This window comes from Mustelus asterias, chromosome 20 (genome assembly GCF_964213995.1).
Source record: "Mustelus asterias chromosome 20, sMusAst1.hap1.1, whole genome shotgun sequence".
In the NCBI taxonomy this organism is placed as follows: domain Eukaryota; kingdom Metazoa; phylum Chordata; class Chondrichthyes; order Carcharhiniformes; family Triakidae; genus Mustelus; species Mustelus asterias.
Window position 1 is genome coordinate 70,781,565 of NC_135820.1, and position 17,459 is coordinate 70,799,023.

At 46.5% G+C, this 17,459-nt stretch overlaps 1 protein-coding gene across 1 annotated transcript in view; it reads left to right on the forward strand.

The window, feature by feature from the left end:
• Positions 1 to 17,459, forward strand: part of plcg1 (phospholipase C, gamma 1) — a 586,083-nt gene that overhangs the window by 430,774 nt on the left and 137,850 nt on the right. Inside the window, exon 2 of the mRNA XM_078236798.1 lies at positions 7,060 to 8,067. Within this exon, the coding sequence (XP_078092924.1) occupies positions 7,833 to 8,067 (235 nt within the window). The 5' untranslated portion in view covers positions 7,060 to 7,832. The remainder of the gene's footprint in view (positions 1 to 7,059; positions 8,068 to 17,459) is intronic.

Below are 17,459 nucleotides of genomic sequence, written 5' to 3' on the forward strand. Positions count from 1 at the left end.
GATGTGTCCAGGCATGACAAACACAACAACGGTGGTCCAGACAGGACAAAGGCACAACTGTAGTCCACCACATCACCTTTATTTAAAGAAGGATGTAATTATGTAGGAAGCAGGTCAGATAAGGTTTACCAGACTAATACCCGGCCGGAATGGGTGGGTTGCTTTCTGGGGCAAGGGTTGCACAGGCTAGGCTTGTATCCACTGGAGTTTAGAAGAGTAAGAGGCAACTTGTTTGAATTATACAAAATCCTGAGGGGTATTGACAGCGTGGATGTGGAGAGGATGTTGCCTTTGGTGAGAGAATCTAGGACTAGGGGCTCACTGTTTAAAAATAAGTGGTCACCCATTTAAAACAGAGATGAGAAGAAATGTTTTCACTCATCTATAAGTTTGTTTATTAGTGTCACAAGTTGGCTTACACTAACGCAGGTCATGAGTCTTTGAAGCTCTCATCTTGAAAAGATAGCGGCAGCAGAATCTTTGCATGTTTTGAAGGCAGAGATGGTTAGATTCTTGGTAAGCTGGGGGGGGGTGACAGGTTATCGGGGGTAGGCAGGATGCAGATTCAAGGTTACTATCTGATCAGTCACGATCTTATTAAATGGAGGAACAGGCTTGAGGGGCCGAATGGCCTACCCTCCTTTTCCGTATGTGATATAGATGCATTTAAAGGGATAAGTGGTAAACAGAAATAGGAGACAGGAATAGTTGGAAATGTTGATGAGGTAAGACGAAAGAGGGATGGGAGGGGGCTTGTATGGAGCCCCAGACAGCGTGGGCCGAATGGCCTATAGCTGTGCTGTAAACCCTGTAATGCCTTGTATTCATCCATTGGTGCATCAGTTATCCGTCCATTGATGCATCAACCAAAGCAACTGCTTTTTAAAAAAAATAAAATAAATTCTCCTTCAGTGAACCCGAACAGGCGCTGGGGGCGTGGCGACTAAGGGATTTTCACAGTAACTTCATTGCAGTGCTAATGTGACACTAATAAATAAACTTTAAAATGAACATGGAACTTCACAGATTTAAAACGTAAGAAAGCGTATCAAGCTTGCAAGGTGTGTGTATAAAGGTAATTTGCTATTTCGGAGCCAAGACTTCCAATCCATGGCAATCTTCCCACTGAATTGAACACTACACTGAAGGAGTATGAAAGGCTGATTGATCGCTTTTCATTCCTTGCCTTGGATTATTATGTCCTCCTGTGTGTGACTGAACAACTTACATCTGCGTCACAATTTGTAAGGTTGCCTGGCAAAGCAAATTCTCCACCCCTCCAGTGTGGGTGGAAACTGTTGCAAAGATAAAAATGATGCAAAATGATGGTTGATTCTGTAGGCTTTTTTTTGGTTAAGAAAAGAAAAGGCTATTATACAAAGAGTTAACAGTTTTCCAGGTTTTTATAGAGGCAAGCAGATAAAGAAGTCGTGGTGAATTCATAAAGTCATTGGTTGGGCCACATTAATGTTAGCAGTTTTAAGAACCCAACTGTGGAACTTAAATAGAATTTACACAACGCAAACCATTCATTCAGCACAAAGTAAAGTAAAATGTATTTATTAGTCACAAGTAGGCTTACATTAACACTGCAATGAAGTTACTGTGAAAATCCCCCACTTGCCAGACTCCGGCGCCTGTTCGGGTAACACTGAGGGAGAATTTAGCATGGCCAATTCACCTAACCAGCCCGTCTTTCAGACTGTGGGAGGAAACCGGAGCACCCGGAGGAAACCCACGCAGACACAGGGAGAATGTGCAGACTCCACACAGACAGTGACCCAAAAGCCAGGAATCGAACCCGGGTCCCTGGCGCTGAGAGGCAGCAGTGCTAACCACTGTGCCGTCGTGCCGCTCCAACAGAACCATACCCATGCTTGTGCTCTACAGAAGCTTTCTCCGACCCCTCCATCTTTACCCAGACAGTGGTGGGACTGTGAAGCTCGCTGCTGCAGAGTAACTAAAGCGTGTATTGTAGATGCATTTCAATGGAAAAATATGAACACAGAGGGGAGAAAGGAATGGATGGAATTGTTGATGAGGTTAGATGGAGAGGGGTGGGAGGAGGCTCATAATGGAGCATAAACATCATCAGAGGCTGCTGGATTGAATGGCCTGTTTCTGTGCTATACGCACTTTGTACTACTTCATATCCATGTATTCATCCACTGGTACATCAGGAAGAACTATAGCGGCAGCTTTTTAATAGATTAAATACAATCACATTTAACTGTGTATCCTTCTATCTAATTATCTAATTTATGTTGTCCAGCATTTATTCCTTGTGGTAACAAAAACAGAAGATGGCGGGAACTCTCAGCTGGTCTGACAGCATCTGTGGAGAGAGAACAGAGCTAACATTTCGAGCGTGGACATCTAGACTTGAAACGTTGGCTCTATTCTCTCTCCACAGACGCTGTCAGACCTGCTGAGATTTTCCAGCATTTTCTGTATTTGTTTCAAATTCCAGCATCTGCATTAGTTTTCTTTTATCTTGCTATTCCTTGTGGCAGCGGGTTCCTCGGATTTGACTGCTCTCTCTCACTCTGGGTGAAAAGATTCTTGTAAATTCCCTGCTGGATTTAATTATGACTATCTTTTATAATTATGGCCTCTAGTTTTGGTCTCCGCCCCAACACTCAGCCAAGAAGTAGGAAATACTTTGCCTAAGTCTACTCTGTCAAACCATTCCCCATTCTTAAAGACTTCTATCAGCTCAGCCCTCACTCTTTCCCTGAGAAAAAAATTCCCCATCCTCATAGATCTAACATTTCAGTAGCGGTATCAACCCTGTAACAGTTTTGCGCCTTCGACAGTTCTTGATATTTTTATTACAATGGAGGTCGGTTTAGCTCGGTTAGCTGGACAGTTGGTTAGTAATGCAGAGCGATGCCAACAGCGTGGGTTCAATTCCCGTACCTGCTGAGGTTATTCAAGAAGGGCCCTGCCTTCTCAACCTTGCCCCTCGCCTGAGGTGTGGTGATCCTCAGGTTAAATCGCCACCAGTCTCCCTGTGGTCATCTGGGACTATGGCATGTGACATTTTATTTTTATTTAATATGGAGACCAGAGCTGTGAGGTCTGACCCTGGTTCGATGCAAGTTTAAAGTAACTTTTCTTTTCAATTGTATTCCTTTGGAAAATAACCCAGTGCTTTGTTTGCGTTCTTATGATCTTATTAACTGCTACTTTTCTAACTGTATTTCTAGACACCTTGGCACCTCTGCCCCATTTCAACTCTGCTAGCCAGGAGTATTGGGCCTCCATATTGTTCGACCCGAATGCACCTTACCCCATCTGGAAATTAATTTGTCAAAGACACATTTATCCTGTAAGCAAGGTCACTTTGTATTTTGTTACAGTTTTCCTCAGCATTGAATATGTCTACCAATTTGATATTGTCTAATTTTGAAATTATTCTTCTGATTCCTGGTTACAGATTGTATATGTAAATGGCGAACAACAGTGGTCCCAGCAATGCTCCTCGTGGAATGATTACAGGACAGAAGAAGGCCATTCTGTCCATCGAGTGTCATCAGTCCCTTCCACCTCCCCAGTCTATCCTTATATCCCTTCATGTTTATCCCTCAAGTGCCTATGCAATTTCCTTTTTTTTTAATCATTCAGTATCTTCGTAGAATAGAATCCCTACAGTGCAGAAGGAGGCCATTTGGCCCATCGAGCCTGCACTGACAACAATCCCACCCAGGTCAAATCCCCATAACCCCAAATAATTGCTCCCCTAGTTCCCCTGACACTAAGGGGCAATTTAGCATGGCCAATCAACTTAACCCGCAAATCCTTGGAGCGTGGGAGGAAACCGGAGCCCCCCGGAGGAAACCCACACAGACACGGGTAGAACATGCAGTCTCCCAAATTGAACCCGGGTCCCTGGCGTTGTGAGGCAGCAGTGCTAGCCCCTGTATCACCGTGCCCCCCATGTTCACCACTCTGGTAGGCAACAAGTTCCAGGTCATTACCACTCATTGCGTTTTTGAAAGTTCCTTGTCACATCCCCCAGCATCTCTAGCCCAAAACTTTAAATCTTTGTCCCCTAGTTCTTGTACCAACAGCTTATGGGAATGATGTTTCCTTGTCTGTCTTACCTGTCTTCATCTTGTACACCTCCAGCAAATCAGTCCTCAACCTCCTTTGTTTCAAGGAGAACAACTTAACCTTGTAGCTAAAAATCCACGCTCAGAATCAGTGTCTTTACAGTGCAGAAGGAGGCCATTTGGCCCATCGAGTCTGCACTGGTTTTCTGATGAAAGAGCATTCTACCTAGTCTCACTCCCCTGCCTTATACCTGAACACACTTCCTTTTCAGATAACAATCGAATTCCCTTTTGAATACCTCGATCGAACTTGCCTCCACCATCCTCTCAGGAATTTCATTTCAAACTACGTCCGGCACCTTCCCCGTATCTCGGGAAGATTATGGCAAGTCATTCCGTTATTTCAATCCCCACTTTTCTCTCCGTAACTTGGGATGCAAGACATCCAGACCAGGCAACGTATCCTCTCATAGCCGGCCGTTCCTGCTAATCCTTCCTATCCATTTTCACTCATCATCTCCACTTGTACTAAAGTTTTGTCTGCATCCTTTTCTATTGTAAACACAAATAGAGTCTTGATCTGTGCCTTCAGAATCATAGAATCCCTACAGTGCAGAAGGAGGCCTTTTGGCCCATCGAGTTTGCACTGGCTCTCAGACAGAGCATCTTACTCAGGCCCTATCCCTGTAACCCTACATATTTACCCCACTAATCACCCCTAACCTACACATCTTGGGACACTAAGGAGTAATTTAGCATGGCCAATCCCACTAACCTCATAGGAGAAATCATAGAAACCCTACAGTACAGAAAGAGGCCTTTCGGCCCATCGAGTCTGCACCGACCACAATCCCACCCAGGCCCTACCCCCATATCCCTGTATATTTACCCACCAATCCCTCTAACCTACACATCTCAGGACACTAAGGGCAATTTTTAGCATGACCAATCAACCTAACCCGCACATCTTTGGACTGTGGGAGGAAACCGGAGCACCCAGAGGAAACCCACGCAGACACGAGGAGAATGTGCAAACTCCACACAGACAGTGACCCAAGCCAGAAATCGAACCCAGATCCCTGGAGCTGTGAAGCAGCAGTGCTAACCACTGTGCTACCGTGCCGCCCCAACCTGCACATCTTTGGACTCTGGGTGGAAACTGGAGCACCTGGAGGAAACCCACGCAGACACGGGGAGAACGTGCAAACTCCACACAGACAGTGACCCAAGCCAAGAATCGAACCCGGGTCTCTGGCGCTGAGAGGCAGCAGTGCTAACCACTGTGCTACCATGCCCCTTCTAAGTATATATTTCCCTTTTTGACCCTAATAAAATTGATCAATTTGTAGCTGGCTTTTTTTCCATTCGGCTGCTTGTCCGCTGACCCCATGCTCTGAATTTTGCCATTGATCTGAAAGATGGTACCTCTGACAATGCAGCACCTCCTCAGCACTGTGTTAGAGTTAGCCAAAATCTGGTCTTGGGGTGGACTCAAACCCATAACTTCCTGACGCTAAAAAGCAGGAGTGCTACCAAACAAACCATGCTTAACACTGCAGCTCAGCAGCAGTAGCCATGGGGGCGAATGAATTCACTCCCTCCTTGCTGCTTCTAAGCCAGTGAATCGCTTCAGTCATCTATCTCTTTTCTGTGCCAAGTCGCTCTTTGTTTTTGTCAACCCAGCACCACTTTGATCTTCCTCAACCATTTATGTTTCCTGTGTCTGTGTGTGCATGGGCACACATGTCTTTTATAACTGGTTGCATTCTTGAAACCTGCCTCATGCCATTACATTCGTAATGGAGTCTCCTGTATCGGGTATTTTTGTCAAAACCAAGTTCTTAATATATCATTAAAAATGCTGGAAAAACTCTCAACAGGACTTCTAACATTTGTGGAGTGAGAGACAAGAGTTAAAAGTTTGGAGTACACGTGACACCTTTTATCTGAAAATATAATTCTTGATTCTTTGCATCCTTTTTACAGTCCCTCCCAACCAATTCCTCACTGCAGTTAGCATCTCTTCACAGTCCCCTCCCCATTTTTAAAATATGTTATCTCCAACCCTCAGCTCTCTCGTGTTGCATTTGTTTAAGGAATGCTGTTGCACTCTCTCCCAGGGGCAGCGCCTTTTGTGTAAAAGGTGTTATCAACAGTGATTCCATTGCATGCAGCATAGTGGCACAGTGGTTAGCCCTGCTGCCTCCCAGCACCAGCGACCCTGGTTCAATTCCCAGCTTGGATCACTCTGCGGAGTCTGCACGTTCTCCCCCGTGTCTGCGTGGGTCCCCCTCCGGGTGCTCCGGTTTTCTCCCACAGTCCAAAAGACCGGGGCATTGGCTGTGCTAAATTCTCTCCCTCGGTTTTTTATTGGTGGGTGCCTGTAACTCGCTGCCGGGGGGTAGGTAGTGGAAGCAGATACAATAGTGAGTCTTAAAGGGCGTCTGGACAAATACATGAACAGGATGGGAATAGAGGGATATGGTCCCCGGAAGGATAAGGAGTTTTAGTTCAGTCGGGCAGCACGGTCGGTGCAGGCTTGGAGGGCCGAAGGGCCTGTTCCTGTGCTGTAATGTTCTTTGTATCCGAACAGGCGCCGGAGTGTGGCGACCAGGGGATTTTTACAGTGACTTCATTGCAGTGTTAACGTAAGCCTACTTGTGACTAATGAATAAACTTAAGCAAATGTAGCCTGTTGCATTTTCCCTCTGTGCTTGTGCCACTTGATAAGGAGGGGGAGGTGTGTGTGTGTCTGTGTTGGGGGGGTGGGGGGGATGTGAGCTGCATTCTCTCTCAAATCCTGGTGATGCAAAGCTCGCACACAGACACAGCGAGATCTTAAAAGTGCGGCATCCACTTGGAGGTGGGGTTTACAGAGGAGAGAGGGGGAAGGGTGAAAAAGTATCGCATTTAACCAGATGGATTGTGAATGCAACCTCCCCGGCAGGGTGCAAGCAGCAATGAGAGAGCTGTAGTGAGAAGATCAGAAAACCTCAGGCTGGAGTCTGGAGGGAGGGGGGAATAGAAAGGGAGTTGGATTTTTTTGTGTGCGTGTGTTGCGTTTTAAGCCACATTGGAGGGATTCAGTCTGCTTTGGAAATTTGGGAGGACAACGTGAAAAATCACCAGGAGAAAGCTGCTGCTATCAGCCATACTTCCGGACCGTCGCCTTTTAAATGTGTGATCCATATAAACATTACGGAGCGTGTTGCAGAGAGGGGTTTGCTATTTTTTTTCTATAATCAATAACTGCAGCGGAAGGAGCGACACACAGACCGAGGAAGGAGGTGGAGAGAGCGAGAGGTTTAAAGGGCAGTCCTCTGGCGGAGGGGGAAGTTTTCCAGGCTTTGTGAAGATTGCCCTGCTGGTTCCCTCAATCGCGTGGAGTGGGGACAATAGAGAGAGAACTCCTGGATCAGAAAGTGACCCTGAAATCGCACTGCCTCCAACCAGCCGCTTCCTTTGTGTCTGTGTGTGTGTGTTTAAATTCTCTCTCTGCCCCTCTCTCCCACTTTTTCCCCCTAAGTCTCATTCTGAGTGCTTTTTTCCCCTCTTTTCAATACGCACACACACACACACAGGCACACATAGAGACACAAACACGCACAGAAACACAGACACACAGAGAGACAGACACTAACACGTAGACGCACAGACACCCAAACACATACAGACACAAACACACACCTATACAGACACAGAGACACAGACAAACACACCTACACAGATACAAAGAGGGAGATAGACAAACACACAGACACACACAAAGTGAGGAGGATGGCTGGTGTCACTGGGGCAGGGGGGCTATTCCACAATGGGTTACTGCAGCACAATCACGGGGTGCCCAGCGAACCCCAGATCGCCGAGTTGTGCAGGAACCTGGAGGTGGGCACCGTCATGACTCTGTACTATTCCAAGAAGTCCCAGCGGCCGGAGAGGAGAACCCTGCAGGTAAAGCTGGAGACTCGCCAGATCACCTGGAGCCGGGGAGCAGAGAAACTAGAAGGAGAAAGTAAGTCCCTCAACTTTGCCCGCTTGTTGATTCAGTGTGTGTGTACGGAGGAGTCATTCCGTGTCAGGGACAAAGTTAAATCACCCATGCCAAAATTTTTCCCTCTGAAATTCTTTTTATCGAACCCCTCCCCCCCCCCCCTCCCTTAATTTAAAAGGGCAAAGTCCATTCGAGAAAGTGGGGGGAGGGAACTTGACAATAATGTTTCGCTTGAATAAAAATAGAAACTGCTAGGCAGCATGTGTGGAAAGGGAAACAGTTTAAAGTTTATTTATTAGTGTCACGAGTAGCCTTATAATAACAAAAACAGAAAAATACTGGAAAATCTCAGCAGGTCTGACAGCATCTGTGGAGAGAGAATAGATGATGACTACCATGGACACTGCAGAGAGAGTAGAGCCAATGTTTCGAGTCTAGGTGACCCTTCGCCAGAGCTAGGCTTATATTAACACACTGCAATTAAGTTACTGTGAAAATCCCCTAGTCGCCACACTTCAGCGCCTGTTTGGGTGCACTGAGGGAGAATTTAGCATGGCCAATGCTAAAGGACCCCACGCACCCCGGACATTCTCTCTTCCACCTTCTTCCTTCGGGGAAAAAGATATAAAAGTCTGAGGTCACGTATCAACCGTCACAAGAGCAGCTTCTTCCCTGCTGCTGTCAGACTTTTGAATGGACCTACCTCGCATTAAGTTGATCTTTCTCTACACCCTAGCTATGACTGTAACACTACATTTGGCACCCTCTCCTTCCCTTCTCTGTGAACGGTATGTTTTGTCTGTATAGCGCGCAAGAAACAATACTTTTCACTATGCTAATACATGTGACAATAATAAATCAAATCATATCAGATCAATGCACCTAATCAGCACATCTTTTGGAATGTGGGAGAAAACCAGAGCACCCAGAGGAAACCCCACGCAGACACGGGGAGAAAGTGCAAGCTCTGCACTGGCAGTGACCCGAGCTGGGAATCACCCGGCCCTGTGATGCAGCAGTGCTAACCACTGTGCCACCATGCTGTCAAGTTTTGAGTCCAACATGACTTCTTCAGAGCTTTGTGGAAATAATGATTTCATGCTGAGGTTTTAATTCTTTTGGGGGGGGATGTTCAGTCACGAGGTGGCACCCACCTGCAGCTCTGGGGGAGGTGGGCCTTACCACCCTCCTGCTTAAATTGGCGCAGCCGTTAATTCTGGTACGCAGCTTCTTCACACATTTACCCCCATTTTGAGACCCCACTGGGACAACCACTCCTAGCTCTGCAGTGATTCCCTGGGTGATGAGTATAGCTGGCATAAACTTGGGTTGTATCTATTTGGAGTGTTTAAGGTGCTATGTGAATGGCAGTAGGTACAGTCAGACTGTTTCCTGTGCTTGATGGAGGAATCCAGAACAAAATGGGCATGATCTTGAACCAAGTTATTTGGGAGTGAAATTATTTCTCCTTTCACACAGAGAATGGTGGAATTACAGATCACTTCCCAATCGAGTGGCTGCGCATGCCGTGTCAATTAAAATGTTTATAACTGAGATTGATTAGTTCTTCATAGGAATCGAAGGTGGGTTGAATGGAGTCGAGTTTCAGATCTAATTGAATGGGTGGAACAAGTTAGAGGGGCTGAATGGCCGTTGCTATGTTACAGCACATTGTTGCTCGCTGTCCTGATTGTATAGAAGTGAATGGATGAAACCACCACCTCTCATTTGCAGCTTACGCTCAGAAATCTTAAAGCTGTAGATCAAATTAATTCCAGGTTGGCCCATTGTAACGGATTCCTGTCCACGTCTCAGCTTCAATGTCAGTTCTGATGAAGGCATTGCGCACTGGGCAGTGTTAACCTAGCTTTCCTATTTCCACACAATCCCTGACTTGCTCCGTGTTTTGAGGACTTTCTGTTAATTATTACTGTTCTGCCGACTTTGTGAGTGTGTTATTTGCAACTTCCACACTACCTTATGTGAGCTTCCAAAGTACTGAACTCTCAAATATAGTTACTCCGATGGCAAGGTTGCTAAACATAGCAACACTTTTTACAAATCAGAGCATCTTTTTGCTGGATACAGGGATTTCCGCAGGGCCGTTCGATTCAGATTGCATTGCTTGATCAGAGTAAATTCATAGAATCCCTACAGCGCAGAAGGAGGCCATGCGGCCCATCGAGTCTGCACCGACCACAATCCCACCCAGGCCTTAACCCCGTAACCCCACATACTTATCCCGCTAATCTTTCTAACCTACGCATCCCAGGTCACTAAGGGGCAATTTAGCATAACCAATGCACCTAACCCGCACATCTGTGGGAGGAAACCGGAGCACCCGGAGGAAACCCACGCAGACACGGGGAGAACGTGCAAACTGAAACAGACAATGATCCAAGCCAGGAATCGAACCCGGGTCACTGGCGCTGTGAGGCAGCAGTGCTAACCACTGTGCCACCGTGCCGCTCCTAGTTTATTACTAAGCTGGAGATTGGCTGTTATTGAACGCCAACGGTCATGATGAAGTAGAGAAAAAAGGATAGAGGGAGTGAATTTTTTTTTATTCATTCGTGGGACATGGATGTCGCTGGCTGGCCAGCATTTATTGCCCATTCCTAGTTGCCCAGGGGCAGTTGAGAGTCAACTGCATTGCTGTGGCTCTGAAGTCACATGTAGGCCAGACCAGGTAAGGATGGCAGATTTCATTCCCTGAAGGACATTCGTGAACCAGATAGGTTTTTCCAACAATGGTTATCAGTAGATTCTTAATTCCAGATATTTTTTTTATTGAATTCGAATTCCACTATCTGCCGTGGCGGGATTCGAACCCGGGTCCCCAGAACATTAGCTGAGTTGCTGGATTACTAGTCTAGCGATAATACCACTAGGCCATCGCCTCCCCTATTGAATGCTGATGGTCGTGATGAAGCTGAGGGAAAAAGAATAGCGAGGGTGAATCTGGCCTGTTATCTGCATCTTGAGATGCCCTGGTAGAAAATGGGCATGATGTGGAGATGCCGGCGTTGGACTGGGGTAAACACAGTAAGAGTTTTAACAACACCAGGTTAAAGTCCAACAGGTTTATTTGGTAGCAAATGCCATTCGCTTTCGGAGCGCTGCTCCTTCGTCAGATGGAGTGGAAATCTGCTCTCAAACAGGGCACAGAGACACAAAATCAAGTTACAGAATACTGATTAGAATGCGAATCCCTACAGCCAACCAGGTCTTAAAGATACAGACAATGTTCGAGTGGAGGGAGCATGTTTGAGAGCCTGTTTGAGAGCAGATTTCCACTCCATCTGACGAAGGAGCAGCGCTCCGAAAGCTAATGGCATTTGCTACCAAATAAACCTGTTGGGACTTTAACCTGGTGTTGTTAAAACTCTTACAGAAAATGGGCATGCAGGTATATGTTAGTTGGCGTTGTGAAGCGGCTCCAGCTCTGCTCCAGGGTGCCTCTGTTGGCATCCTCAGTACAGGTTCAAACAGGGAGAATTGCCACTTTGAGGGCTACACGTGGAACCGTACTGTTGTAACCAGTGGCTCGTTATTGGGAAGGAAAGGAAGACAGTTGGGAAACAGAGGGAGGGAAAACAAATTGAATGTTTGCATCAGCACTAATTTATCATTTCTGCCAAGGGAAAATATACAAGTTTTAAAGTTCTGATAACCGTGTGCCCTCTCTTAAAGAGCTCAGCCTGTTCAGGCCTTAGTGTGTTGTGGGCCCCAATGAGCATCTGATCACATCCCACTGTCTCATCGAGACTTCTAACAGGACTGGACAGGGTAGATGCAGGGAGGACATTCCCGATGGTGGGGGGAGTCCAGAACCAGGGGTCACAGCCTGAGGATTCAGGGTAGACCATTTAGGACGGAGATGAGGAGACGTTTCTTCACCCAAAGTGTGGTGAGTCTGTGGAATTCATGACCACAGGAAGTAGTCGATGCCAAAACATTGAATGTATTCGAGAGGCAGCTGGATATAGAACTTGGGGCGAATGGGATCAAAGGTTATGGGGAGAAAGCAGGATTAGGCTATTGAGTTGGACGATCGGCCATGATGGTGATGAATGGCGGAGCAGGCTCGAAGGGCCGAATGGCCTCCTCCTGCTCCTGCCTTTTATGTTTCTATGTTTCTATCACAAAGACCACCTATTTCCTCATTTTGTAACGTAGCTTGACTTGATTCTTACTTCATTTGGTAATGAGCCCCCTCCTCCGTGCCTTTGTTACCTCCAAACCCGACTATTCCCGCTCGCGCCTGGCCAGCCTCCTACATTTTACCCTTTGTAAATTTAAGGTCACCCACACCCCTGGCCATTTCTTAACTCGCACCAAGTCCCATTCACTCTTCAGCTCTGTGCTTGCTGATCTACACTGACACTCCGTTAAGCATTACCTTGAATTTAAAATTATTACTCTTGTTTTCAAATCCCTTCATGGCCAATCCGTTCCGACCTTTGTAACCTCCAGCCCTGCTTCTCCTCCAAGATGTACTCAAGTGTCCAGTTCTGGCCTCTTGAGCAACCCAGGTTTAAATCATTCCACCTTTTGGCAGCCGTGCCTTCAGCTGTCAAAGATCTAATCTCTGAAAGTTTCTCCCTAAACCTCTCCATCCATCATTCTTCCTTGGCCAATCCTTTGGTCATGTACCCTGCTGCCTCCTCAGATGGCTTGTAATCAGCTTTTGTTTGACTCTTCTGTGAAGTGCCTGCGGTAGGAGGGAATAAAACATGGCTTCCAGATTTGATTTATTATTGCCACATGTATAAACATACAGTGAAAAGTATTGTTTCTTGCGCGCTATACAGACAAAGCATACCGTTCATAGAGGAGGAAAGGAGAGAGTGCAGAATGTAGTGTTACAGTCATAGCTAGGGTGCAGAAAAAGATCAGCTTAGTGCGAGATGGGTCCATTCAAAAGTCTGATGGCAGCAGGGAAGAAGCTGTCCTTGAATTGGTTGGTATGTGATCTCAGACTTTTGTATCTTTTTCCCGAGGGAAAAAGTGGAAGAGAGAATGTCCGGGTTGCGTGGGGTCCTTAATTACGCTGGCTGTTTTTCTGAGGCAGCGGGAAGTGTAGACAGAATCAATGGATGGGAGGCTGGTTTGAGTGATGGATTGGGCTACATTCCCAATCTTTTGTAGTTCCTTGCGGTCTTGGGCAGAGCAGGAGCCATACCAAGCTGTGATACAACCAGAAAGAATGCTTTCGATGGTGCATCTGTAAAAGTTGGTGTGAGTCGTAGCTGACATGCCAAATTTCCTTAGTCTTCTGAGAAAGTAGAAAGTAGATGACTTGCGGAATAAAATTAGCAATTTTCCGTCAGTTTGAAGCTGACAGACATCATGACTCAAATACGGTTGTTGGCAAAGTGATTTCAGCCTTTTTAGGTAGCCTGTTGTATGAGGTTAGGTGGATTGGCCGTATTAAATTGCCCCTTAGTGCCTCAAAATGTGTAGGTCAGTTGGATTAGTGGGATAAATATGTGGGGCTCCGAGGACAACGAACAAAGAACAGTACAGCACAGGAACAGGGCCTGCACCGACGCATGCTGCCTTTCTAAACTAAATACCTTTTTGTTTCTACGTGGTCCGTATCCCTCTATTCCCTGCCTTTTCATGTATCTGTCAAGATGCCTCTTAAACGGGTGTAGGGCAGGGGTTGGGCCTGAGTAAGATGCTCTGTTAGAGAGTCAGTGCAGACCCGATAGGGCTGAATGGCCTCCTCCTGCACTGTAGGGATTCTATGATTCTAACTTGTTGCTGTCTAACTCGGATCAACTGGTGCTATTTGACAAAGACACTCAAGCTCTCAATTATTGTACAACAGATCTCCTTCACTGTACTTTTACTAATTTAGCACAAAATTACACCAGGCATCAAACTTCGTTACACACACAGAGTAACTGGCCTCCAACTTTGTTACGCACACATTATTCAAAAACTATCAACGTCACAAAATATCCAAACTCAAGATTTGGGCTTAGAGATGCTACCTGTGGTGAGGCGAACTGCTCAGATCCATCCCTGATGGGCTTTGTTCCGATGTCTTTGAGTCCCAGGCTTGCTGCTTCTTCTGCAGTGGTTGACCCCAGGTTACTGCTATCGATGTCTCTTAGGATCTTCCTCTTATACAGATCCGGCTGACACTTGATCATGCTTCAGGTCACGTACTCACGGGACAGGCATTGATCAATCATTTTTTTTTTGTTAGAAATATTGAGAGTTGTGCCCCTGTCAGGGGTTGTACTTTTCTCAGGAACGCAACACAGGGATGTGTTCAATCATTGTTCAAGGCAAAGCAATAGCCACAGTCCAATCAATTCCTGTGTTTGTTCCGCCGCTGCACACCCTGTTCTTTGTTGCTCCCACGGTCCTTATCCTGATACAGGGTTAGCCTTTCTAACCATCAGGCTTTGCTGGTGTCTTTATGAATACCCATCAGGCAACAAAGTGCTGAACTCGATGATATTGAAGTTTATTTATTTATTATTTATAAGTTTATTCATTAGTGTCACAAGTAGGCTGACATTAACACCTCAATGAAGTTACTGTGAAAATCCCCTAGTCGCCACACTCTGGCACCTGTTCAAGTACACTGAGGGAGAATTTAGCACGGCCAGTGCACCTAACCAGCACGTCTTTCGGACTGTGGGAGGAAACCGGAGCACCCGGAGGAAACCCACGCAGACACGGGGAGAATGTGCAAACAGACTGTGACCCAAGCCGGGAATCGAACCCAGGTCCGAAGTCCACAGCTGTGAGACGTGGGGATGATGATTGCTTTTTGGTAAACTGAGGCAAACTATTATTGGAAAAGTGGCTGTGAGCAAACGGTCCAAACACTTATCATGCCTGCTCTGTTTGTTTTTGTCCTGTGCCTCTGAGTGTGGCCACTAAATGGATGGCTTGATGGTGACAAGGTTATAGTTGTAATGCCTAAGAATCTGGAAGATGGATTTAATCCATTTCGTCCCTACTGTCTGTTTGCATGTTCTCCCCATGTCTGCGTGGGTTTCCTCCAGGTGCTCAGGTTTCCTCCCACAGTCCGAAAGACATGCTGGTTAGGTGCATTAGCCATGCTAAATTCTCCCTCAGTGTACCCGAACAGGTGCTGGAGTGTGGCAGCTAAGGGATTTTCACAGTAACTTCATTGCAGTGTTAATGTAAGCCGGCTTGTGACACTAATAAATAAACTTGAACTTTAGCCTGATGAAAGCATAGACCAATAGGGGGATTAGTGTGGGTTTCCTCCGGGTGCTCCGGTTTCCTCCCACAGTCCAAAGATGTGCAGGTTAGATTGATTAGCCATGCTAAATTGACCCTAGTGTCAGGGGGATTAGCAGGATAAATAGTTGGGATTACGGGAATAGGGCCTGGGTGGGATTGTGGTTGGTGCAGACCCGATGGGCCAAATGGCCTCCTCCTGCGCTGTAGGGATCCTATGAACACTGACAGTGCAAATTGTTGTGAGAAATTGGGAACATCTTGGACACTTGTTAATATTTAGCTTTCCTGTATAATCTGATTTTCACCCGATTTAGTTTTGGCATTTTTACTGAACAATTAAGATGGATGAGTTTTGTCCTCTTGCATTGCTGAAGCACTTCACAATAGTCGCAGTTAGGATGACATTACTTTGTAACTAGTTCTGTCAGACATTCGTGAAACAAAACAAAATCTACCAGATCGATGAAAAGGTGAAGATTGCTGTTCTCGGGCAGGCGTGCCGGTAGAATTCTGGCCAATGGGTGGGATTTTCCGGTCGCGCTCACCCCAAAACTGGAAAATCCCGCCCCAAGGTTAACGGACCTTTCCATGTTCCCCACCCATTTTTATTCTCGTGGCGGGCGGCATGGGAAACGTCCACACAATGGGCGGGATTTTCCAGCCTCGCTGGTCCCAAGACTGGAAAATCCAACTCCAGGTCGACACATCTTTCCATGGTCCGCCCCTCACCCGCTCCGATTCCCGTGGCGGGCAGGATGGGAAAACCCCACTCTATGCCACTTATGCAGGATACCAACCACAGGTTAGAATGTGTGTGATTGATTTATCTTTTCTTGGAAAACTTCCTTGGAGAAGCACGAGAAGAGGCAACATTTTTGCGGCTAAGATTCCTGAGGCAGAGGCAATTTGCTGTTTTGTAACTTTCATCTTTGCTGTACGTGAAGAGGAACCAAACTGCTTTCAGGTTGGCCGCCACATCTGGCATGATGGATATCAATGACCTCACTGCTTTTATTGTTCAGTGTAGGAGTGTTGTAACATCCTTGCCAGAATCCTCCTTTAGATATATCCCATGCCACTTGTATAATGGTGCAGTGCAAACCCTCAACTCTACAAGCCCTGTGGTTTTAAAAAGAATCTTAGAATTGGAATCCTGTACAGCCGCTGTTAAAATCAGTGTTGATGGTCTTTTGGTTCCATTTTGCTGTTTGTAAACTTATTTTGGGCAGCATATCTGATAGGCTAAGTAGATCTGAAGCAGTGAGTAGCTAAAGACCAGCCCCAGGTTTGAAACCTGACCTTTGCTGGGTTAGGTGAGCTCAGTCGAGATGGTGGTGGAGTTGTAATTGCCTCAGCTTCCCTGTGTAGGTCGGGGCCGAGGAATTTCTCCCCCTCTTGCTGCTTGGAGACCCCTTGCAGCATGCACATGTCTGGGTGTACAGTGAGGATAGGATCAGGCATCGCGGCACTGGCCTCTTAGTTATTGAATATCCAGGCTCAGATGGGAATGATAGAATTGTGGGGAATTACCACAGGGCAAATGCTGCCCGTGAGATTTAACACTGCTGCCTCACAGCACCAGGGACCTGGGTTTGATTCCCAGCTTGGGTCACTGTCTGTGTGGAGTGTGCACGTTCTCTCTCTCTCTCTCTCTCTCTCTCTTTCTTTCTCCTCTCCCCCCCCCCCCGCGTGGGTTTCCTCCCATAGTCCGAAAGACGTGCTGGTTAGGGTGCATTGGCCGTGCTAAATTCTCCCTCCGTGTACCCGAACAGGCGCCGGAGTGTGGCGACTGGGGGATTTTTACAGCAATTTCATTGCAGTGTTAATGTAAGCCAGCTTGCGCCACTAATAAATAAACTTAAACTTCACTGTGTTATTGTGAGTCCAGTCCCTGCATTAGACATTCTTATGGCCCCGGTGCAGAATTGTGCATTTTCTCTTGTGTCAGGGCTGCTCCAGCTGATTATATTGAAGTATTGGAACCAGTTTCGAACAGCTGTTTTCATCCCATCCGAACATGGTGGAAGCCACCTCTGATGTCACACTGGGTCATGTGGCCGCACTGACTCCATTTCATCATTTGGAACCATTGATTCCAAAGTTTAGGTGGATTGGCCATGATAAATTGCCCCTTAGTGTCAGGGGGACTAGCTAGAGTAAATACGTGGGGTTATGGG